General features: G+C 38.2%; 3 protein-coding genes across 3 annotated transcripts; 2 read left to right on the top strand and 1 right to left on the bottom strand.

Annotated features, from left to right (window-relative positions):
* Window positions 1-349: 349 nt before the first annotated feature.
* LOC114532124 (U1 small nuclear ribonucleoprotein 70 kDa-like) lies at window positions 350-10,793 on the bottom strand. Its single transcript, XM_028553701.1, is given in 10 exon segments — window positions 350-1,369; window positions 1,755-1,981; window positions 2,934-3,016; window positions 3,687-3,788; window positions 7,140-7,221; window positions 8,080-8,142; window positions 8,902-8,966; window positions 9,445-9,499; window positions 9,790-9,852; window positions 10,581-10,793. Coding segments are annotated over 10 exon segments (1,557 nt in total). The 5' UTR covers window positions 10,725-10,793; the 3' UTR covers window positions 350-696.
* A 1,357-nt stretch (window positions 10,794-12,150) lies between these two features.
* Window positions 12,151-16,115, top strand: LOC114532169 (PHD finger protein 10-like). The gene is made up of 4 exons (XM_028553746.1): window positions 12,151-12,509; window positions 13,099-13,539; window positions 14,127-14,328; window positions 15,365-16,115. Exons 1-4 carry the CDS (start codon window positions 12,240-12,242, stop codon window positions 16,003-16,005), a joined length of 1,554 nt encoding a protein of 517 aa, XP_028409547.1. The 5' UTR covers window positions 12,151-12,239; the 3' UTR covers window positions 16,006-16,115.
* Window positions 16,116-16,850: 735 nt separating this feature from the next.
* On the top strand, window positions 16,851-23,649 carry LOC114532168 (transmembrane protein 183-like). Its single transcript, XM_028553745.1, has 3 exons — window positions 16,851-17,088; window positions 22,010-22,090; window positions 22,594-23,649. The coding sequence occupies exons 1-3, from the start codon at window positions 16,977-16,979 to the stop codon at window positions 23,559-23,561; spliced, it is 1,161 nt and encodes a 386-aa protein (XP_028409546.1). The 5' UTR covers window positions 16,851-16,976; the 3' UTR covers window positions 23,562-23,649.
* The last annotated feature ends 1,294 nt before the right edge of the window (window positions 23,650-24,943 follow it).

Genomic DNA, 24,943 nt, shown 5'->3' with positions numbered 1-24,943 from the left:
AAAACCAGAGCAATTTTCAAATGTTAGAGCTGACTATAGATGCATGAAATTTACCAAATTTCCAAACCATCAAAAGTGAAAATACTTCAGATACACTCGCATGCACACGTTTAACTACGCCATCTTGAGCGTTCTCGTAATAATGTGTTTGAGACACTTGCAATTAATCATGAAAATTTTGATCCTCTTCATTTTTCCTGCAACTTTTTAGCAAGTTCGCGCGGCCTATTTCAAAATGTTGTAACTATATTATTCCCAGTCGTAATTGTTTTGATCCTTCTTTTATTGCGCTAAACTGAGGAGAAAACTATTTACATTTATATTATCAGTATAAAAGCGTTGATTTATCTTGTTAAAAGAGTAATTGAGGTTAAACCAGATGACCAATGTTAAACATGGCGGTGAACCTCGTTGAATCAAGCACAGTTTTATACACGTATTTCTTAAATGACGGGATTTTTAAATGCTAAGACAGCAATAATAGCTGTTTCCGTCTTGCCTTTTCCTGTTGCCATTGGGCGTGCAATATTAAAGAGAGGTTGTAATTTTTTAACTTTAAATTAAGTTGAAGTTGTAAAATTTCCTGGATAGAGTAGCAGTTATTACAACACGTTTGTAAAAACAAAGTCAGTGTAAAGTCAATAGTCAAATACAAGAAATTGCTATTCTTGCACTATTTCATGGCTTGAATCTAGTTTAATAATAGTCATCTACTGGTTCTTGTTTCACCATTTGTTTTTCCTTATCGCCTGCTTCCATGTTTCCTTGATAACCATAATATCCATCATCCTCTGTTTTTATTTTCTTTATTGCGTCTTCTTTTCTTTCACCATTGCGTTCATCGTCTTCATCACGATCACGCTTGTGACGATCACGACGTTCACGATCAGAACGATCTCTTTCACGCTCACCATCCCTTTCGCGGTCACGTTCACGCTCTCCATCACCCTCTCTATCACGCTCGCGATCACGGTCACGTTCGCCATCACGCTCACGATCGCGTTCGCCACCACGTTCACGGTCACGTTCGCCATCACGATCTCGATCACGAACCGCATCACGCTCTCTATCACGATCACGATCACGCTCTCTATCACGATCACGTTCCCCCTCACGCTGTCTTTCCCGATCTTCACCACGCTCACGTTCTCCATCACGATACTTCTCACGATCGCTATCACGTTCGCGCTCCCCTTCCTCGCGTTCCTGTTTCAAATCATTATGTTCTCGCATATCACCATCACGAACTCCTTCACGCTCACGAACTCCTTCACGCTCACGAATTTCCCCTTCACGCTCGCCCTCGCGTGTTTCACGTTCACCATCACGATTACGTTCACCTTCTCGATCACGACGCCTGTCCCGATCCCTGAGAACAGTGAACGGGTTAGTATGACGTGTACCATACGAATTGCGGCCGAATATTTGCTTTTAATAAATTATCCAAAAAAATATGATCAAATCATACTGGATATCACAAAAAAGTTAATCTTGAGAGTCTTAATGAGAAACACGCAAGCAACCAAGCCAACCAACCCTAACGACCGACTAACTAACCAATCGGTCTACCTACCGCCTGACCAAACCACCCATCCACACAAAGAACCATCATTCCATCTAACCCACAAAAAACCCACCCATCCATTTAACGACCAGCCAACTAGCCAGCCAGCCAACTAAGGTAGTTAAGCCAACCATATAACCAACCACAAAGACAAGCAGCATAGAAAAAGAAAAGACCTGGCAAAGATTACCTGTCTCGATCACGGTCTCTATCACCACGTTCTCCACGATCACGATCTCCCCGATCGCGGTCACCACGCTCACGATCACTTCGTTCACGATCACCACGATCACGATCACTTCGTTCACGATCACCACGATCACGTTCACTACGATCCCGTTCTCCACGATCTCTACGCCGATCCCGATCTCTATCTCTGTCCCGATCACGTTCCCTGTCACGACCACCACGGTCACGCTCACGGTCGCGGTCACGTTCACGCCTCTGACGATCACGGAAATCACCAACCCACCACCACCACCCCCACCGCCGCCACCACCACCACCACCACCACGATCTTCACGTTCACGATCCCTATCGAGGGAATGAAACACGTAGATTAGTAAACTACGAACTAAAAGTTTCCATGAGAATGATTCTTTGGGCTTTTGCTTAGTAACATTAGGATCAGATTTGAGATATATTTTTCATTGCCTAATAAAAGAACTCGTGAAAATAACAGGTACAGGGTTAGGATGAGAATGCTAATGCTCGATTCAAGCCGAAGGACTCGTATAGTTTGAAAGAGTTTTCTTAATTGATCCAGGCCAGAATTTGTGCACTGTACGGATGAGTACTACAGGAACCTTCACTTTACTGTTCTTAAGGTTCGTTTGAACAAACGCAGAAATGTTGACACTTGATACAGCGCTAAAATGTCTTGATGAACTGTGGGGTTTTCTATATTTTAACATTTATCTACGTTGAAATCCTAGGCTTAAACTAATCGGGTTTGAACAGCAAAAAACTTTATTCAAAAATTGTTGGGTGATGTTGGATCCGTTTGAAAAAGTCTTTTTTAGAAGTTATAATTAAAGGCTGTTTAATTAGCAATAGGCACTTCAAGATTGACGTTAATGGCAAACCGCAAATAATTTAAAATTCGAAATCTTTAATCAGTTGTTAGCTGGCCGAAATTGGGATAGTTTGTTCATTAAGATTAAAGCAGGAAATGTGAAGAAGTATATAATACTGTGAAAAAACCTACAGGGTTTACTTTCAAAGCGAATTAAAATTTGCGGTTAATCAATAAACGTCAATCTTATGTCTTCTACACTAATGCGGAGCACACTACCATTGTGACCGTTTGAGCACTTTGATAACTCGGGCACTAGCTAGTTGCCGGGCACCAAGTGAAAAGACTATCTACTCACCTTTCAAAGTTCTCTACACGACCTGAATGTCTTACGTTCATCTCAGCTGGGCCATTACGAGTGCCACCAAGACCACCACCTATTATACATACGATTAACAATTGTTTAATTGAAATTATAAACGATTTGATGATATTTGTGGGAACTCATCAGACAAAATAACATCAATAAAATACAACCGAGCGACGTACACACAAAATTACAGCATGTAATTCTGGAGGCCTGTGGCGGGTTGCATAAAAACTAAGGTACAATCAGTTTTGATAAAGGTAGGCCAGACTCGCCACCCAGCAAATGTTGCGAAAAACACATGTCAGGTGATCCCCATCGCATCGACAACACTAGTGAGCTTAATCAAACGACGTTTTTGACAACACAAACGGCATGAGCAACGTGAAAAGACTGGGTCAAGGGTTGTGATTGGTGAAAAACAAAAACTTTACTTCCGGTTAACGTACGTGTTGTCAAAAACGTCACTTGCTTAAGCTCACTATTGAATGGAAAGGGGGGGATGGGCTTTTTGCTTGAGTAGCGAATGCTTGGAATTCGAAATGACTCGAAATGAATTTAGAAAACGACACGAGTCATGCACGTTTTCGTTCAACTCATAACAGGCCTGTCTAGGGTCAGATGCGAAATAGACTATAGCCACCTCTTACTAGAAACACTGAAATAACGATTTCTCATTGAATACTGTAGAAACTTTCCCAGAGCACTGGTAAAGTTGGAAAAATAATCTAAAAGACTACCTAAACGCCGCGGTTTCCAATTCTTCACAGTTCTTCCTCTCTCGACATCAACCACGATACGTCGACCATCAATCTTCTTGCCATCAGCGTGTTTATAAGCAGCTGTAACAATACGAAACAAGTGCGTTTAGTTCGGTAAACCAGGGACGTCAGTAAAGGAAATACATTTATACATTCAGTACATTTATACAACTGATACCGGTGAGGTTGTTAGCCAGGGGATAGGGTGACACTACAAGAAATCCAGCCAAGTCTGGCACAGTTCAACTCTAAACTGTCCCGTGTATCATGTAATGCCATAGTTAATATATAGTAAGAGTTTTAAACCTAAAGCTAGGGAAATTGGTTCTACGTACGTGCCACACATTCAAACCTACCATTATTACCACATTTTCCCCTTACGCTAAGCGTCAAGTTGTGGGTATTTCGCGAATAATTAAAGCAACTTTCCACCTAAACTGCCTAAACACGACCATGCAGCGGACATGCATGCCCGAACGTTGTCAATAGAGACGTTGACGCCGGTCAAGTCGAATTATCAAATTTTAGCTGAGCTTCCAGGTCATATCTTGATTGCTAATGCCCAGCTTGAGCAATTGTGAAAATCATTGAACTTATGTAGCAAGGCCTAAATAACCCACTGAGAGAATACCAAACTGCTGATGTTCACAGCGGGCTGATACGTAAACGTTTCTCCGTATGAAGGATCGCGGGGTCTATCATCATGGGAATTTTTACTCTGGATCTTGTTGACCCCGCCTTAAAGAATTGCCATTTATTAAGACGGACGGCGAGTTTTCTCCAATTTCGTTTTCTTTGAAAGATATAAACACATGCATGCCCACTGGTTGAGACATTTATCGTGGTAATAGCTACTTACATTCATGTCAGTCGTTAAAAACGCTAAACCGTAAATCGAATACGGAGACAGTAGAAGATGTTGGCCCAATCTCACGGGCTGGCACCAGAGGGGACCAGAAATACATTCACACAAAATGTAGAGATTATAATATAAAGAGTAAAGCTTTACCAAGCTGATACTCGGTCTTCAACCATGTTTAAACACTTTAGACGAATATTGAAGAAGCTTTTACTGCATTTCTCGTACATGGGAATGCTGCAAGTCTCTGACAAGTCGCAAAAACCGTTTTAAGGACAACGTTCAAAGAAACGCTAGAATCGTACGAGATTAAGCGTCCCTTCAAGCATTTACGTTTGACGAGACTATTCAAAACATTCCCCGTAGTTGCAGTTGATGATGACGAAAGTTCTTCAGCAAAGAAAGTTGAACATGCCATTGTTACAGCTTGGAATGTGAAGAATATATCTAACTACTCGATTATATATAACTACTCGATGCAAAAATGGATATAAATTTGCGGTTAAAGAGGGAGGACTTATATACATAGGACTTACGAAAAGTCACGTATGTCATTACTGATTAGGATTGCAGCTTAGGTTTCTGGGAATTCTTCAGTATATCAAAGGATCAATTACCAGACGGAAAATCATTAAATCAACGAAGACCAACTCACAAATAGAATTTCATTCTATTTACCATAATCTCGTAAAGAAAACAGATTTTCAGGTCTGGAACTCACATGCAGATCTTATAAGGCACGTATGTTTTACCGCGAATACTTACGAACTGTCAGTTATACTTACAAACGAACCAATTACAAAGATTACCAGGAAATAAACCTCCAAGTTAACCATTGCTTCGTTTCAAATTAGATCAAATCAGGAATTCGCCAAGAAATGCATATGTTTATCTTACACAGAGTTTTTTTAGTCGCAATTGAAATAATTTATAGTTTTCATTCTTGGCTGCGCGGTGGCCAACTTTCTAACTTACTGTAATATAATTTTTAGCATTTGATAACGCACAATTAATAATTGTCTCTGCATGACCAAGTTAGATTAAGTAGATTATAAGCAGCACACTCCCAAAATATATTTTTTGGATGCGGGTTCACGAAAAGCAACCGGGTAAGCCAGAGGCTACGATTAGTGCAAAATAAATCATTTACCTAAGCCACCAATTAGACAAGGTGCAGCAGCCTCATGAATTGACTGCCTTCTCTATTATCTCATTATGCAGGTCTCGTTTTCAGGAATAAAGAATACAGAATTGTTGATAGAAAATGATGTTTTAGGTTCAATACGCAAAAGTACAGGACGAAGGTACAACGGTCGCGCAAAAATTACGTATAATGTTTGATGAAGCAGAATATATAAAACTAACGGTAATTTTTTTAAATATTGTTTTCAAAAGTTTTAATTCTTTTTAACTGGTATTATTTTTCTGTGACCACCGTTTTCTTTCAAACCGCTGAAAAAACCGTTTTTGCTACTTCTTGTTAGAACAATCTGTTCAAAAGCTTATTTATAATTCATTGCATGCATGCTTGACTCCAAATATTTTTAGCCTGTGTTTTTTTCAAGTTCGAAAAGGATTTGTTAAATTTTATCGAAACGCTCTTGTTTTGTAAAAAACTAACACTAAGGCCCACAATTTTTTTGCGATTTTCATAAAATAAACGCAATTTTTTAAGTGAAAAATTTTGAATGAAAGAAAATCCGAAATTATTCAAATGGTGTTTGTAGGCAAACGTCATACGAACCTATACCCACCAAAATACCCACCAGTTAAAATGAAAGATTTTTAAAGATCAAGTTGGCCATGGCGTGAACATCTGTTGCCATTGAGTATTGGCTCAACATTCTTAGTATTTGCACTGCAAGGATTTAATAACAGCAGTATTATTCACACGAAATGGTTGCCATGTAAGGCGCCTATAAGATAACCTGATAAGACTGTTCGAAGGGAAACCGGATGCAGACCTTACCAAATACGGAACACAAAACTTACCAAAACACCGAGAACGCAACACGAAGACTTACCATCAAAATGGCCATTTGCGAGTACATATACCTTTAAAATGCGCTTAGTACATTAAGATACATTCGTGTATACAGTACAAAGTGACGCATAATTGAATAGTGTAGCTATTGATACAGAAGTTGATCAGAAATAGTTTCGGCTGTCAGGATCTCGACAGATCGAGCTCTCGAAAAGAGTCACTATACACTTTAACGAAGATGAGATTGATCAAATCCGAAGATGACATCGATCACATCCGAAGATGAGATCGATCACATCCGAAGATGAGATCGATCACATCCGAAGATGAGATTCATCACATCCGAAGATGATATTGATCACATCCGAACTACAACACACCAAGCATTTTCTTAGATGTAGGAATTCATTTGGAAATCCGTATTATTGGAGACAAAATGAGTTCCAGAAGGCAAAAATTTTAACTAAAACAAACGTGCCGATCTTATAGGCCTAGTAATATGCCACCGTCAACAGTTTATATTGGTCATTTTATGAAATCTATGTAGCTAACGTTAGATACATTATACCTTTAACGTATATGTACTTACAGTGCATATCTCGTTCGTGTTCAAATTCAACAAATGCGTAACCACGTGGTTTTCCTGTCGATGTATTGGTCACCATTTGGATCTAAGAATAATTACATATGAAATGAAACAATGGAAGTAACAGGGGAGGGCCTAGCTCTCCATCTGAACGACTTTTCAGCAAGGCGGGATTGATCAGCGTTCCATCACGAGCACTATTGAAACCAGGAAAGGTTGATATGCTCACTTTCCTCGCAGAAAATTTATAAAAAAAACGTTGTAAATATCTATTAGTCTACGAAATCTTTATACCAGTAAATGAATTATAAATTTTGATCTTGGAACCTTTCTGTGTTATAGTTATACGACGTTCTAATTCGTCAAAATTAAAATCGTCTCAATTCAGATAAAAAAAAAACGGTTTTCCGGTTTTTTCTTAACGGTTTTCGGTTTTGGTTTTTTCCGAGAACCGCCCCAGCCTAGGGGAGGCCAAAATTTTATATACAGGATTGCAAAAAAAAAATTGCCACTTGGAAAATTGTTGTAGTTAATACAGTTGCCAGAGATGGACGGCAGTTATCCATACAGTTGCAGAGATGTGAGCAATTTTCTAATGCCCTAACAATTGCTGAATGCAGAGCTCAATCAGCCTTTCTCACGATGACGAATATACCGCCATTTTTGGGGTAGGACATTTTAAAATCAAGAGCGTAAGACCTCGTAACGGCGACTATCTTTATTTTTGGGCTGAATTTATTCTTCAAATGGTCTGCTGATTGTAAAAACATTGCTGTTCATCTTGTTATAATTTTTTAAACCTACATATTTGAGAGAATTGAAAGTACCCCAAAACGTCATCGTAAGAAACGCTAATTCAGAGACTTCACAGGCCTAGACAGCAGAACATAGCCAGGTTGCTCGGCATCGTAGCAAATACAAAATAATGGTGGATATATCTTACAGATTTCACAGGGCCATAGATTTCCATCTCTCTTCGTAACTTGCTTTCAGATGTATCGTAGTTCTGAAAGAATAGTTCTCACATTTAGCAACATTGTTTCATGAAAGATACAGTAGTACCACAGAATACTATTATTTTCAAACATAACAAGGGAAAAATAAACAGGAATTAGGACATAGAGCACAATGATTTACAAAATAACCATTACGTACGTTTTATATTTCTTCATTAAGGCTATGTGCACATGAGGGCCATTTTCTAGCGTTTTCAGAATAGTTTTTGTTTATTTTATTGTTTTGATGCTCTGTCCACACAACCCAAGGAAAAATACATGCTCAATATGTAAATTAGCTTGAACTTCTATTTAACAAATAGATTACAATGAACCGTTGTCTGTTCAGTTATAGATACACGGTATGACGTCATATGTGATAAGAACAAAAAAAGTGGCCACGAGCCGCCGGGGCGAGTGGTCACTCTTTTGTTCTTATGACATATGGCGTCATACCGTGTATCTATAACTGAACAAACAACGGTTCATTGTAATCGATTTGTTTTATATAATAAAACTGAAAAAAATCCAAAATTAATTGAATTATTTGTTTGCAATTTAAAAACAAGAAAATTGCTGTGACGTCATTCCGTGCGTCTGTCCTCTTATAGATCATGGCTCTCGACCAATGAAATTGCTTGAATTCTTTACGTTATTATATAATGTAAATTGACCATGTTTGAAAACGTTACCATGATGTGCACATAGTCTAAATTTCGTTCTTATAGATACAGTAGTATCTTATAGATACAGCACATGAGTGTACTTACTAATCGACCAATAAACAAGGTTTTAAAGGCATCGGTTACAGCATTAGGATCTGTATGTGGATCCCCTAAAAAAATAAAACATGCTCCATTGGTTATTGTCAGTGTATGTTTAGGGGCCTGCATATTTTCCAAATTTCCAGCACACACAGCAATCACAAAGCACCCCTTCCCCCCCCCCAAAATTGCTCTGTTTCATCCCTGTGGTGATTAAGTTTACATGCTGTTATTGACAAAATCTTTGATTGGAGGAACTTCATAATAGCAAAATAGAGTTTTATTCAATGTCCACACTTTATGCTGCCATATATGTTGACTAAGATGCACTACATATTATGGTACTGTACATATGCTCTGCCTTCTACCATATTGCCTTTATTAATTTTAAAAGTTTATTTAAATATCTATTTCAAATATGCTAGATATATCCTAAGCCACTAACAGATTATTACATACAAGGGAGAGGTCACAATCATCATTTGCCAATCAAAACTCAAAATTGATTGTAATGAAGGAAATTATGTCTATGTAAGATGTAATACTTACAATCTTCCAAAGCTTGTTCCAGTTGAAGCTTGTTCTTTTCATTTCTCTCTTTTTTCTATTTGGTTTCGAAAACACAGAATGAATTCTTTCATTTTATACAAAATACAAATTTTCGGCTCTAAAATTTTTGTCAAAATGTACAGGGGATCAAAGTGAACATTGGGATAACAATATTATGATTTATGAACATCAATTTTTGCAAAATGATAGTAAAATAAGGTGATCAGCTAAGTTAACAGTTGATATGTCTGGTCATTGGCAAATAAACAATCAGAAATCTAAATCAAAAAAGTTTTTTTATATATTAAATTGACAACAGACATCTTATTCATATGATGCACTTACTTTTCGTTCAGATTTTTCTATTCTATTTTCTGCTCTGGTTGGAGCTGGTGTTTCACTTGGATCCTAAGGTTAAAAATGAAAATGATTTGATTAATTATGGTGAAGATACCAAAAGCAGAAACCTAACTACACACATCAAAAGTCAAAATATTCTAAAATTTTAATAGAAATTTTTTTACAACTTTTTTAAGATGACATGGAAATATAGAAGTCAGATTCAAAATATATTTCCCAAATAGTAATTTTACTTTCAACAGATAATAAAATCTTTTGGAAAGAATATTGCATTTCTGTTAGCTCATTTGTACAATTTCTATTACGCACTTCCTTTGAAGGATTGCAAACTGGGTTTGCTACCCTTGCTCTCTGCGATCCTTTTAATACTACACAACATAGACGTTTTGCTAGGCAAGGGTATGGCTATAATCTCTTTCATAGAAGTAGAAACCTACTTTTTCTTCTATATTAGAAATCCAATTTTTGCTAAAAATATGGCCTTAATCAACCTGATAGAGGTTTATTCATATCTGCAGTTACTCTACATGTTTACTGAAAGAGCTAACTTAATTATTTTTAGAATAATTTATGCAATGTGCCCTTATGGCCTGAACTCAATCAACTCAAAAGCTTTACTTTTGATAGAAGTCATAGAACAAGTCTTTGAGTCCGAATACCCGACTCATTGAAGCAAAGTAGTTCTCAAAACAGACAACAATTGATAATTGGTCATTATTTGAGAAATAATAAATGAAATTCCAGCTGTCCAGAAACTGGCAATGAACACAATGTACCTCAAACATCCCAAGATGGTTGGACACTCCGATGTACGGCCATGGTTTCTTCTGATGGCCAAGTTTATCAAGCGGTGGCAAATATGGTATAGGTTCTCTTGCAGCGAATAACGCTAAAAGATTGGACGGCAAAAACGCTGTCATTTTGCGGTAAAATCGCAAACAAAAACGTTCAAAGTCTTTCCACCACGAGATTGAGATAATGAGAGAAGAAATGACTTGTGGGAAATATTGAGTATGTTTCCACATTCGAAGTGCCAAATTCAATTTCGATATTTATCTATATTTATTTCGATATTAAAACCTATGGTAAAACCACCACCACACCACACCGCAAAAATTGGTGTTTATGAAGTTTTAATCCGAAAATCTAATCACTGGTTCACAATTGTGCATTTCGTTATTGCTGTCAAAGAAAAACGTTTGAATAACTTTAAAAAGTTTAATTTTCTTCTGAATACGCATTCTGATTCTGCAATCTTTTGACAGCTCTTCATATACGGCATCTGACTGCTGAGAAATGGTCATTTCAGGCTTAAACTTAAAGTATGCACCACAACTGTCGACTGTGGATGTAAAAATGCAGGCGATTCATTTTTGCCGTGTGCAGGGCATATTTTGTTGATGAGTATTTGTAAATCTTTTGAAGTAAGTCCGTCTTTGATCCGCCCTTGATTGGATTTTGGACACACTTGAATCCAAGGGCGTAGGAAGCATCCAGAGGTTGGAGGGGCACCAGCTTCTAAGGGCACTTTTGGTTAATAAAAATGACGGTTAAAATGGTTAATAAAAATATATATATATGGACGGCTTGATTCAGGGACCGCCGACAGCAGAACATTTTTCGTATTTCTTGGGCTCCGTACTGCTAGGGGGGTCCGGGGGCATGCTTCCCCGAGAAAATTTTGAGATATAGGCCTCTGAAATGGCCACAAATCCCTCTCAATTTAAGGATTATTGGGAAATAGTAGATACTTTTTTCTTTCTTTTCGTTTCCCAAAAAGGCATTTTTTTCACAAAAAGGGCACTTTTGGTCCCTTGAAAAATCTTGGGGGGGCACGTGCCCCCAGTGCCCCCCCCCTTCCTACGCCACTGCTTGAATCCCCGTTATAGACGGGTCAAATAGACCGGTTTAACCCGTGTAAAGAGATGAAGCGGACCATCAATAAAATAGCTATGGGGAGGATAATGATTTATAATATATTTTAAGAGTATCACAATATGCGTGTAGCTATGTGATATAGCTGCAGGCTGCTGTGAATATTATATGAATATGGATTTTAGTGGGGTTATGTATGAGGCTTGACTTGGGCTTCGGGGTGGGCACAACCTCGCAAGCCAGGTTTCTCTACTTACGCTCAACGGAAAAGCCTGGCCTGCGAGGTTGGGGTGAGCACTCCACCTCTAAAAATTTAATATGCGAGCTATTCAAAAATCCTCGTAAAAATAATTTTGCACATGTTTCGTGTCGACGAAATTGGTGTCGACGTCCAGTTTACAACATTAAGTCAGTTTGGAAATTGACCAATCATCAGCCTCCTACTTTCCTTTGTCGAAGACTCGAAAAAGGTCAATGAAGAAGAAAGCGTGGCAAATTTGTTTATGTCGATTTCTGAAACAAAACAGTGATTAATTTAGTGTTTGTAAATTGTTTTTGCAATGTCTGGTGTTGCGACGGTAGCTGAGAAGGAGAAACCATCGACCAAGGAAGAATCGTTGGAAACAACTCCGTTTGAATATCAATGGCCTCAGGATAAAGCTGGAGAATTTTTCCTACTAGAAAAGCATGTTTGTGAATATTTGAATATGGATAGTCTGTTACAGAAATACCCTGAGATACAGCATCATCAGGTGTCAAAAGAGGAGAGGAAGTATCTTTTTGAGCAGAAAGCCATAACAGAAACAGAATATCAAAAGGAAGACCAAAAGGTATTGTACACTATATTTACACTAATAATGTTTTATATCATATATGAGTGCATGGTAAGAATATTTTCTTAAGAAGAATGATTAGAATCACCCTTTCAATGAGGCAAATCAGAGTTGCTCAAACTGAGATTGCAAATCAAAAATTGTATGCTGATTTGTATTCTAAATGTTCTAGCATGTCTATACTATGTCTATCACCTTTGTTCTGCTGTTCCAAAAATATGGAAAAATACACTAAACAGCAAGGTATTCTATAGTTAAGCCCCACGTTTAATGGACCATTCCATCTTTTAACAAATTAAAATGTTCTTTCCATAACATGAATGCATGATAACATTCATTATATATTGTTTTTCATATAAATTGTTTTTCATGAATATAAATACCAAAGACAAAAAAAGTCTAATGTTAATTTTGTAAGAATAATTGGTTTGTAAGAATACCCAAGTCTTAAGTAAAGAAAGATAACTGTACTATAAAATCTATTTGCCAGCCATTTTTCTGGCTTGGGTAGGGCATAAAATATTTAACATCATATTATAATGAAGACAACCAGTATTGAAGTCACTGTATATAATTCTCTTCACAGTTAGTGGCCCTAAATACTGATGATGTGAGACAGGTGATGATTGATCATTTCCCCACATTCTATCAAAAATACATAACAACTTTGCATAAAAAAGAAAGGCAACAAGCAATCAGCAAGGCGAAGAAGAACAGTAAGATGATGTCTATACGGCAGACCAATGCTCTAAAGAAGGCCATGAAAGATTCATCAGAGTATAACTCTATCCTACTGCAACAACGTAAAGAAGAACGAGCATCCTACTACGACATGCAAACCCAACTCATTCATATCCCTGCCCGGAAGAATAGAAAATTGCCATCACATATGACAGTTCCAAGCAAGTATCCTGTAGCTCTGCTTCCTGGTCAATATCAAGATTACTATTATCCATATACTTCAAGTGAACTAAATCAATTTCCTCTCGGTTCAATTGTCTCCTTCCCTCTTCCTCCACAACCAGAGGTAAACATTTATCATATAATATGTACATCTTTTATAGCAGTTTATTTTCCAAATAACTAACAATTTCTCGAAGTCTTGGGTAAGGCAGGCATAACTGTACACTAGCTAGTAGTTCAGCTTTCTTGTAATCTCTTTTTTTTCGTTATTTAAATCAGTACTGAGAGCAATGGTCTTGGATATAGAGGAGCAAATTAGAATTTGAAAGGACAATATTTTAAATCAGTTAAATATTTAACACCATATGTGTGAATTGTTGAAGCTGATATGTTCTTTTTGTCCTTCAAAACAATTCAGGCCCACTGTGATCTGTCTTGGGTAAGGGTGAATTCAAATATGGGATTGCAATCTGTCTGAAAACAATTTTCTTAGCCACATTCTGAAATCACTCTAGAGGATTCATAATGGTAATGATGAGGTTAACAATGCATTGAGGCTTTTAGGCTATAAACAAAAAAAAATCAACCATATCAGTTCCTTCAGGCATGTTCAATCTTTCTCATTTCCTTTTGATAGTGCAGCAATCAGTTGTTTTTTTTCGTAAGAACAACTGAATATGAGTTGATGAAAATTTTACTTTTTTAATAAAGGTAGTAAAAGTGCCAGAGGCATTTCAGATGCTGGAAAATGTGACCAATGATCCTGAGCCAACATCACCTCTGGTCACCATGGGGAAACGAGAAGACGTCTATGACGAACCCCCTCCTAAGAGAACATACAGAAAACAGCCGAGCGGGAAAAAAGACCCCGTGTGTGGCATTTGCTTGTCTGGTCCAGAGATGAATAAGAAAGGTAAATTTTGTGCATTCACAATACTTGATGTGAATGAACCTCTTGTGTGTTGAACAACTTTTTGATATTTGCAAGGGAAGGAGCGGCGCAAAGTTAGTAAAATTTTCGTCGCGAAATTGTTGAAACGTTTCTCAGAAAAGAGTTGCCGTTTTGGTCACATAAAAATATCATACAGGACTATATATAGCTACTATTTTTTACATTTGGCAGCATTTCGGTTACAAAGAACATCTTAGAATAAGTAAAAACCTGCCAAGCTTGTTTCGCGGAATTTTGTGCGGAAATATGGCCGTGCAAAGTACCATTCTGTACCAACGTGGTTATTTTCTACTTCGCATGATTCTCATATATATAATATTGAAGATTCCACTGAAATTTTGATAAAGGCATAAAAAACAAGATCCAAAACAGTTTGAAGGAACATCTTAGAGTTTAACAGCAATAATTGGATTCAAAAATCAAAATTGAAAAGTAGCTCTGTAAAGTTTCTACTCATTTTTATTAGGCACGTCCACATTTTTGCGTTGAAAGCTTTTAAGGTGTAAAACGAGCATGTACAAAATTTGTAAGATCTACGAAGCAATATTCCATGATTTTGCGAACCAAAATTTGGCTCTCTTCAGAAATTGTATTGGATTTTGTTCGGCTTCCCTAAATAAAAAAATAATGTATAGCAGGAGTCGGTTGTATCAAGCCCGTTTAGCTTAAACGGTGGATAAGTCAAAATTAAATAACACTCTTACATCTCTCTTGAATGCATGAGTCAACTTGAATATTATGCACTGAGTATGTAGTTGTAAACAGTATCTTTGTATTAAGGTTAAAAACATTTAGTTAGCTTCTTGAATAAAACGATGGACTTGCTTTCTATTTTGAGCTTATCCACCGTTTACGCTAAACGGGCTTGATACAACCGGCCCCTGGGATTGTCCATCCTGGAAACCGTTTTCTTTTACCTATGACAATCGTTGCTACAGTAAAGAAAACCAGCAAATGTCTTTTAGTAATACTAAAACCCTGGTATATATTTTCACAGGCATGCCAGAAAGCCTAATCCATTGTTCAGAATGCGAAAACAGTGGCCATCCATCTTGTCTTGATATGAGCGCTCAGTTGGTAAGAATCATCAAGACTTATTCTTGGCAGTGTATGGAATGTAAGAGGTGTACCCTGTGCAATGATCCTCACGATGAAGACAAGATGCTGTTCTGTGATGAATGTGATCGGGGATACCATAGCTTCTGTGTCGGTCTAACCCAGATTCCGATTGGCCGATGGATCTGCGATAAATGTGGAATGTGCGCTTCGTGCTTGAAGAGAGTGCCTGGACCCGAAGGTAGCGCCGCCAAGTGGAAACACGAGTTCACAATCCCAGGCGATGGGCAAGAGCCGCAGTTTCTGCAAACGCTGTGCATATCGTGTTCAAGGTTGTTTCGAAATGGCAACTTCTGTCCCATTTGCCTCAAAGTATATCGTAACGATGAGACGGATCTGCCCATGGTATGCTGTGATATGTGTGACAGATGGACGCATACTGATTGTGAGGGTATCAATGAGAAAACATACAAGGAATTGTCCAAATCAAAATCCAAGTATAAATGCGCGCTTTGTCGCGGTGAGAAGGAAGAGAGAATCAAAGGATTTCACAAAAAGTTTTCACAGTATAAAACCATGTAACCGATTGTATTTGTTGCCGTGGTAATCACAAGTTTTTTAGTTTTCGCACTCTTTGTCTTAGGGTACGTAGGTCTAGCATAGATGGAAAGGAGGCAGTCTGTATGTAAAATATAAATGTACTCTCTATCGTTCTTATTTATTGGCGTCATGTCGTCGTGTTGTCCAATTTTAAAATGACCGTAATTATGGTATTATTACTCGGGCTACCTTAGTTAGAGCGAGTTGAAAAGTGGGATCGGTTTTCCTTTTGCGTCGCGAGTTTACGAAAATCACACGTGGGCAGCACGAAGTCTTCCAACGAATCGAAATCGTCCTAGGTCTGTTTCTCGCGCGGGTGTCACGAACATAGCATGTTATCACAGTTTAAGGATATACAGTTGCGTAACTCGCAGAAATTCTTGTCCCGCATAATTATGCGCACGCGCGAAGCAAAAGACCGTGTCATGATTTCTTTTAGTATAGGGGAAGGTAGGAAAATAGTCAATTTTTGTAGTAAAACAACAATTTTGGCGAATATACCCTATAGATTTGCTACATTGAGCGTTTGGAATTGAGGGACAGGCCGGACAGCAACATCAAAGGGTTCCGCCGCGAGTTATACAACTGTAAATCCTCAAACTGTCACGTTACTACGAGATAACCGGTAGCACTGTGATGCAGCCCGAGTGAAGGCGTCTTGTTGCAATAGAATTGCAGGTCGCTAAAAAAATTTTTGCAATTTTTTTTGCTATTTTTTAAAAAAATTGCATCGTGTAACCTTCAAGATCAGTTTTTTATCGTCAGTGTCAATGATACCTCCTTACATGAAGTATTCAGTGTCCTTCCGGGCAAATAGCGGACTTTTAGCGGTACCAACCAATACTGGTGATGTTTTCTCGTTTTGGTTTAATTTGTAGTTCTAAAGCAATATGAACGTTGTAAACTTTCAAAAATGATCGAAGTTGAGTGGAGGCAATCTTGAGAGACATGACATGGACGAAAAATCAAGGAGGAAATCAAGGAAAAGAAGAACTCGAAGAAAAGCCACGAGGAGTAAAAATGCGCCAGGGAACAGTACTGGAGGAGACCAATATTCTATCCATGGTGAGTGCATTTTATATTTTCAATATTTTTGGGTCGCAAAATATTCGCGTTTTATAAAGTATCGACTGAATACGCTGATTTCAATTTGAAATTTTATACATGCTTTTAACACTAAACAGTTTCCCCATGAAACAATTTACTCTTTCCCCAGTTTCCTGTACACCAGACAGGGCTATTAAATGTTCTCCAAAGGTAGTATGTGGGATAAACTACTACAGTAGGGGCAATTAACCTTAATTGACCGAAGTTGTATTATGATGTTTTTTTAATGTCCCTAATATATAAATTATACTCCCAAAAAGTACTGCAATCAAATTTGGGAAGGGCATATTTTTAGGCAGTCAACTTTCTGGTGTAATAGCAGAGGCATTTGCATCTATATTTGAAAGTTAACTATTAACACTCCATTATTCGGTGGCCAGGGTAGTGGCATACAGGGGCATGATGTAATTTCATATGTGTTGAACATTGATCAATGTGAATGTTCTGACTTGTTCGTCTCTACTGCGGATACCTTATGTTATTTACTCCAACCTAAGTTGGGCCAAAGAGATTGTGGCTAAACAAATATGCACTTACCAACCTGGTTGGAAAAATGCTTGCAAAATTTTAAAAATTGCTAAATTAGAAATTCATGAAACTATTCATTGGTAATACACTACTGTATTAATTATGGCTAAAATAATCTGAAATTAGAGAGAATATAACTGTTTAGGCTGCAGTGAATATATGATATGCTATAACATGTGGGGGTGGGGTGAGTATTCATTTAATTTGTTCTGCCTGACAGATCTCTTTCGTATGCGTATGCGTTTTCTGACTGATAAACCAAACATTTAAAATAACACTATTCGCAAGTTCTATTTCAGCCATAATAATGGTTTTAAATGTAAAACTAAGAGATTTAATACTTCTCACATATTTTACTTTGTTTTAATAAATTAATTTTTATGTCTTGGTATTATTGAATGATAACTTATACAAGGTTTATATTGAAAATAAAGGTAATCTAGGCATAAAGAATTTTGATTACTATTTACACCTATAGTACTAGTGATGTTTGAGTTAACAAAATGTAAATTAGATTCCATCATTGTGATAGAGGTTGGTTGATGGTTAAATTTTATGTGACTTTGTGGATCTTTGGTTGATCATTGATTACTGTTTTGAGGGATTGTTACTGGTTGTATACTGGAAAACCTCTATGGAGGCTGTTTTGCTGATTTTATTCCAAATTTTAACCATTTGAAATGAATAGCAAACCAAAGGCTTGATTGGTGCAAATGATATCACGAGGGGTCTTAAGAAACAAAAGGGGTAATGCGCAGGACGCGGAAAACCTGGGGACGAGGATGAGGGGGTACGTGTTGTATGTAATTGGTAAAAATTTTGGGTATTAGTCACCGATCAAAAACCGATTTTAAGTTGCGAGATAGCTATCTTTGATGAAAGTGGCCTGTCTCTTACTAAAAGAATATGGATCATACAAGTAAAGCGGTATGAAATTCCATTGAGAAATTCAGAGGTGTACTGCATATTGCTTCATGAACGATTTTACAAACATTTTTTGAAAAGGTCATGCAAGATTTTACAAACATTTTTGCGTTTTTGCTTAAAATGCATTATCGAATTAATAAAAATATCAGGTGTGTGGTAAAGTTAATAACAAAGGTAACAGTTTTCAATTATAAGTACATATTCAGACAAAAAAGTGTTTCTCTTGAATTTTCGGCGTCCAAAGCCGTCAACTTTTGATTGAAGACTCCCAGCTGGACGCCCTGACGCCTTTCTGCATAAAAGCGTTGTTAATGTTATAATTTCAGACTGCCAAACAGAGTTCAACAAACATATAAAGCTTTTTAAATATAAATGATGCGACTCGGTCCCAAAAGGGCGACTGGACCATTTGGATGAGATGTGATCTTATGCAGATGATATCCGGGTTCCTTGCAAAGGCACGAAAATGCCTTCATATCGCCATCTGCCGAATAAATCAGCACGAAATATCCATATTTCTCAGAACGCATGTTTGTTAGGACAATAATTTTGCCTGTAACGTAGTGAAATGCCGCCCCCACAATGCGGTGATGTTTTGGTACAATAATCGTTGACATCAGATCTCCTTCTTGTGAGTAGAATTGAAAAGCTTTCCTTCGGTTTGCCCTAATCAATATTTCATTCTTCTCGGTTACGTTGAGGAACGTCAGAGCACGTGAGCATCGTTTAAACTTGTGCTTCAGCAGTCCAGTGTCGTCAAAGACGTAAATATTAGGATCACCAAGTTTGATAAGGATTATGTCATTGCTTTGGTTTATCGCGATCATTATGCGTTTACAAGATGTGTAAGCCTCAAGCGAGTCCAGGACGGACTCGCATTTTACATTTTGTTTATCATCTATGATATACAACATGTAACTCAGGAACTCTTCGTCACTGTCTTCCATCAGCATCTTTGCATGGGTGACAATGTAAATGTTGTTATTCTTGTCAACATTCAACCCCTCTATACATTGCGAGATCAGCCTACCTTTCGTAGGCTCACGGATTTTTACTATTTTTTTTTCTTCTGTTTTGGATATAATCTCTACGCCATCTTGAGAAGGTGTGACAATCTCGCCAGCACCATTTACAACGGTAGATTCCCAAAGTATTATTTCATCCAGAACCACTGGGTTGATGGAGTGCTGACTTAATATCTCGCCCATAGATTTCCGCATAGAAATTTCATTCCATTGTAATATAGGGTAAAAACTGCGAGAAAGTTCAGGAAGATTGATTGTTGGCCAGGTGCAGGCGGAACAATACTTACTGCTGAATTTGGAAGCGTATTGATACAGAACAAAGTTGATCAACATCACGGCTTTCACATTTTCCACGCGTCTTGCTTTATTCAACCACGATATAACGACTCGGCTATGAATGTACACCGAGAACATCTCTTGAATTGCGGGTAGACCATGCAGCTTTTTCAAAAACGATACACATCCGGTTACAGCGGACTGCGGACATCGGATATTCTCAAGAATTTCCGAAACTATTCGTACTTTTGCCACAAAGATTTTATCCTCGATGGTTAAGCCTTCGCTGAAGAAAGCATCGTGCGCTTTCTCACGCGCGTTTTTGAATCGTTCCATTGCTTTCGCGAAATTGTCGCTTGAGTCGAGTTGGAGAATTTCTACGACGTCCAGGAGCATTAATGCTTTATTCAATATCTTTTCATCCGCACCGCTTGACGTTCCAGGTACTTCAGCGATATCATCTAGACTGTCGTGTTCTACGGTGTTCTGCTGCGGTTTTATTTCATCGAGGGAGGCTTTAAAAAAATCTATACCTTCCAATAGGTAACCGTAGCTGCGGTTCAAGTCATTTCGTAAAATTCCATCAAGTTTCATTTTGATATCATTCAGCTCTCGCGCAAGCAACCCACGAATAGTCTCATCTGTAACGTCGGAGTGTCTTAATTTCCTCGTTAATTTCGCTGCTGTCAAATCCAGTCCTTTGTTCCACAATAAACCAACTGTTTTGCCAAGAAAACCTGTTATGATAGAAGACATTCTAAATAGCGTTACCGAACAACACCGGCACACAGACACATGCAAAATAGATACTTGATGAAACACAATTCAATTGTTCATCGAAGAACATGCAATGACTAACGATTTATGTAGTTTAATCACAACAGCATTTGCGAATCATATCCGGTTGCGAGTACCCTGAACCGTATGACGTGAATGCATGAGTGTATTTTTCCTGCATCTCAAGTGCATCCATCATATATTTATTGTATGGTTTGATCTTTGTAATTAACGCCAAAACGCTCAAGCACTCTGCGAGTAGCTCATTAATCCGTATAAGATTATATCGCTCACGCATTGCTTGATAATATTTCGATAGTTATGTTTGTCTTTATATGACTCAGCTACGTGAATTCCTATTTCGATTGCGCTTATCTGAGTAACTAACCGCGGCTGGAAAAACTGAAAAATTAGCTTGACCGCGCGGTGGAATTCGAACCAACGACCTTTTAGTTATAACTTAGCTGCCATGCAGGTCACGAATGCACACCAAGTAATTATAACTTCAAATTCAGAACGTAAGTAATGTAATGCGATGGGATGTGATGTGATAAGATGGGATGGGATGGGATGGGATGGGATGGGATGGGATGGGATGGGATGGGATGGGATGGGATGGGATGGGATGGGATGGGATGGGATGGGATGGGATGGGATGGGATGGGATGGGATGGGATGGGGTGGGATGGCATGGGATGGCATGGGATGGCATGGGATGGGATGGGATGGCATGGGGTGTGATGTGGTGTGGTGTGATGTGATGTGGTCGGATGAGAAGGGGTGGGATGGCATGGGATGAAATGGGATGGGATGGGATGGGATGGGATGGGATGGGATGGGATGGATGGGATGGGATGGGATGGGATGGGATGGGATGGGATGGGATGGGATGGGATGGGATGGGATGGGATGGATGGGATGGGATGGGATGGGATGGGATGGGATGGGATGGGATGGGATGGGATGGGATGGGATGGGATGGGGTGTGGTGTGATGTGATGTGGTAGAGTGGGGTGGCAAGGGATAGAATTGGATGGGATAGGATGGACTGTGGTGTGGTGTGACGTGACGTGCTGACGTGACTGACTTGATCTGACGTGACGGACCTTTAGATCCGAGACCACCTTCTGAATAAATCAGAAAGAAGGAGAAATCTTTTGCCTCGAAATAGTTTAAAACTTTATTTTGCATGCAGCATAGTGAAATGCGACACCCGGAAGCTTATGACCATAGATTTCCTCCTTGTGAGTATATGTTAACAAGTGTGAACTGTTGTTATATTGCTATATATGCAGAACTATATATCGTTACCCCTCTAATATTAGTAATTTAAAATATTATTTTAGACATTTCTTTGAACGAATTCGCAAATGCCCCAAATGAAGGTGATCTCAAGAAAATTTCAAAGAAAATGATTTCGTCAGCAGGTATATAAGCCGGGATCAACTGTTTATTTCCCTTCATTTTTTTTACCCTAACTACACTACGGCGGCATATTAAATACCATATGTTTTTAGTATGTTCAAGAACAATGATCCTATGATCAAACCATGAAAATGATCTTGCATTAGATTTTTATAATGCAAGTCTTTAATTCTAATATTAATACTTTTCAATAGACCTTTCCCCTTTTAGCTTTTAAGCGCGCAATGCGTGACGGTAGTTGATTATCAAGCAACTTTGAGTTGCGATATCGCTCTGCTATGAAGCGATTTTGTTTGTAAGAAACTTTCTTTTTGATTTTTGTTAAACTAAATCGCTCCTGAACATGGCGAAATCACAACTCAAATTGACCTTGATAATCAACTACCGTCACGCATTGCGCGCTTGAAAACAAAAAGGGGAAAGTTCTATTCGGCACCCCATGAAATCCGGTCAACGCGAAAAATCACATTTCATTTTTAAGGAATTTTTTCACTTTACTTTTAAGGATCCTTCGCCCTACTTCGTCATCCAGAAAAAATTAAAAAAGCGGAGGAAATGGCCGAGATGGATACGGTATCTGACGATGAATCTCCATGGTATGATCGGACAAACATCGGGGAAACCGACGACGAAGAGAACGAAAGTCAGGAAAGTTGCGATGATATCGAATATCTAGAAGCCAAAACTGTTAAAAATGTTGAAAATATTTCGGCAGGACATGAGATTCTTGCACAGCCTGGGAGGCAATACCCGCTGGATTTATGGTGTATTCTTGCAAATTATATCACACCAGAGCAAGTACAAGTTTTTTCTTGCATATGCCGTGGATCTTACTTTGCGCTAAGCTCCTTCAGTTTCTGGTTACGTCTTTACAAGCGATTTATCTCAGACAGCGAGTGTTTACCTGCTCGATTGAAATCGGACTGGATTGAAAGCAGAAATGGCTTTAAAAGCCGAGTTGTACGAGCCTTGTTTATCGGGTACAAAAGTCTTCATGATCGTTTAGGGAAAAAAACACTGGAAACAACACGTGATACCCATGCAACGTCACATCTTATCGGATTACGCTGTAGTCATGTGTGGTACAAGTTGACGACATCAGCTAAAAACACTGACATATTTCTATTTTATTTCAAATTTAAATGCAATGATGTTTACAAATCAAAAATCTTAAGCACAGACGACGAAAGAGTTCAATATCTGACTGCCAATAACGAACGTGATTTTATAGTCCTTCAAATAACCGTATCAAACTTTATTCTTTTGAAGCCAGTTTTAGGAGAGAACCTGACAGATATCTCGGTAAATTTGAGTCGAAACTTAAGGTTTCATTGTATAAAAATGACATTTCATGATTTCCGGCATGATGGCAGGTATAGAAAAGGTGACGGAAAAGTGATTGTTCTTGATCCTGTTTCAGAATTTCGCTTACTGCGTTGGTGGTATCCACTGTACCCTCATTGTGATGATTGAATAAATAACATGGCCATTGTAGGCATTTCCGGCCGGCATTTACGTGTAAATTTTGTCATATACCTCTTCCATAAAAATGTAGTAGAACTTTTCATTTTCCGAATATTGCACGGACGCGGACATTGTTTTACCAGCCACTGTAGCGACCCCATCTTCAACAACTTCCACCATTCAAGATGAAACACTGGTTCGAAAAACAAGATCTTGCCGAAATGTCCATTTTCGTGCGCGTTATGTCTCCATCGTTTATTGTTAATCTTCATTAACTTCTGCACTAGCAGGGGGCTACTGTAGTGCGTAGTCGCGTTAATATTTCGCGCAAATTATGTGGTTTCTGGTAGGCGCGCAAAGAAATGTCTGAAACTTACGAACACTATTTTTATATATAATACTTTTACGCTAATCTTAATTGCATGTTTTTCCGCCTCACCTTTACTAGCTAGAGTATAAAATGACTTGTAAATTGTTGTCAGTCGGACAGTCTTACTTAGCACTCTCAAGAGCACATCTCTTCAAAGTGTTATCGACGAATTTCCATGTAAAATAAAAGTGTATCAAAGTCATATTAGCGTCTAGCGTATTTCACAGCTACAACTCGACTCAGCCCCCTGTCCAGTAAATACGGCACGCCCTAAAAATGCAATTATACGGATTTTCCGCTAGGAAAATGTTGTTCACGGAGTCTGTCACTCAACTCCATTGTGAGGTTTTAGGAAAGAGTTACAACTTACAAAAATTGTGATATATCTACCGCCTATATTCTAATTGTAATTAGCCGATTAGTGGTCACATGTTTGTTCGATCCTTAAAACGTATTGCGTAAGAACAAAATGCCACCGAAACTTAAAAAAATAGAAAATTTTTCTTGTACCTGTTCTCTCTGTTTCATTTCTTATTGCTATACAACGATGTATTTATAATGTAATATCCCTTCGGAAATGTTAAATTTTGTTGCCCCCTAAGTCGTAAGTCGATGTCTCCATCGACTTGGCCTTGGTGAAACAAAATTTGTTATTTTACCAAGCGAGTAAATAACTCCTTCTCACATGAGTATTTTTCATAGTTTTATATTTACATAAGGCGGTGAGACTTAGACGGATGAGGTAAGCCACTGTATATAGGAGTAAAAGAAAGGAGTGTCAGTTTACTAAGAAATATATACATCCTAGTTTATAAAATTTTCCTTGTTCTTACCGCCCACATCAGCTAGTGTTATACTAGGGCACCTGCAAAGTAGGCATTGCTGTAAACATTATTTTAACAATTATTCGCCGAAGACGAAGTGAATAAAATCCGAGACGAAGTTGAGGTTTTTATTTAGCGAAACTCACCGATGCTGAGGTGAATAATTGTTTTAGTATAATTACAAATTTATCGAGAAA

Source organism: Dendronephthya gigantea, unplaced genomic scaffold, assembly GCF_004324835.1.
Source record: "Dendronephthya gigantea isolate DGI-Jeju-01 unplaced genomic scaffold, DenGig_1.0 000078F, whole genome shotgun sequence".
Taxonomy (NCBI): Eukaryota; Metazoa; Cnidaria; class Anthozoa; order Malacalcyonacea; family Nephtheidae; genus Dendronephthya; species Dendronephthya gigantea.
This window is presented reverse-complemented; position numbering and strand designations above follow the sequence as displayed.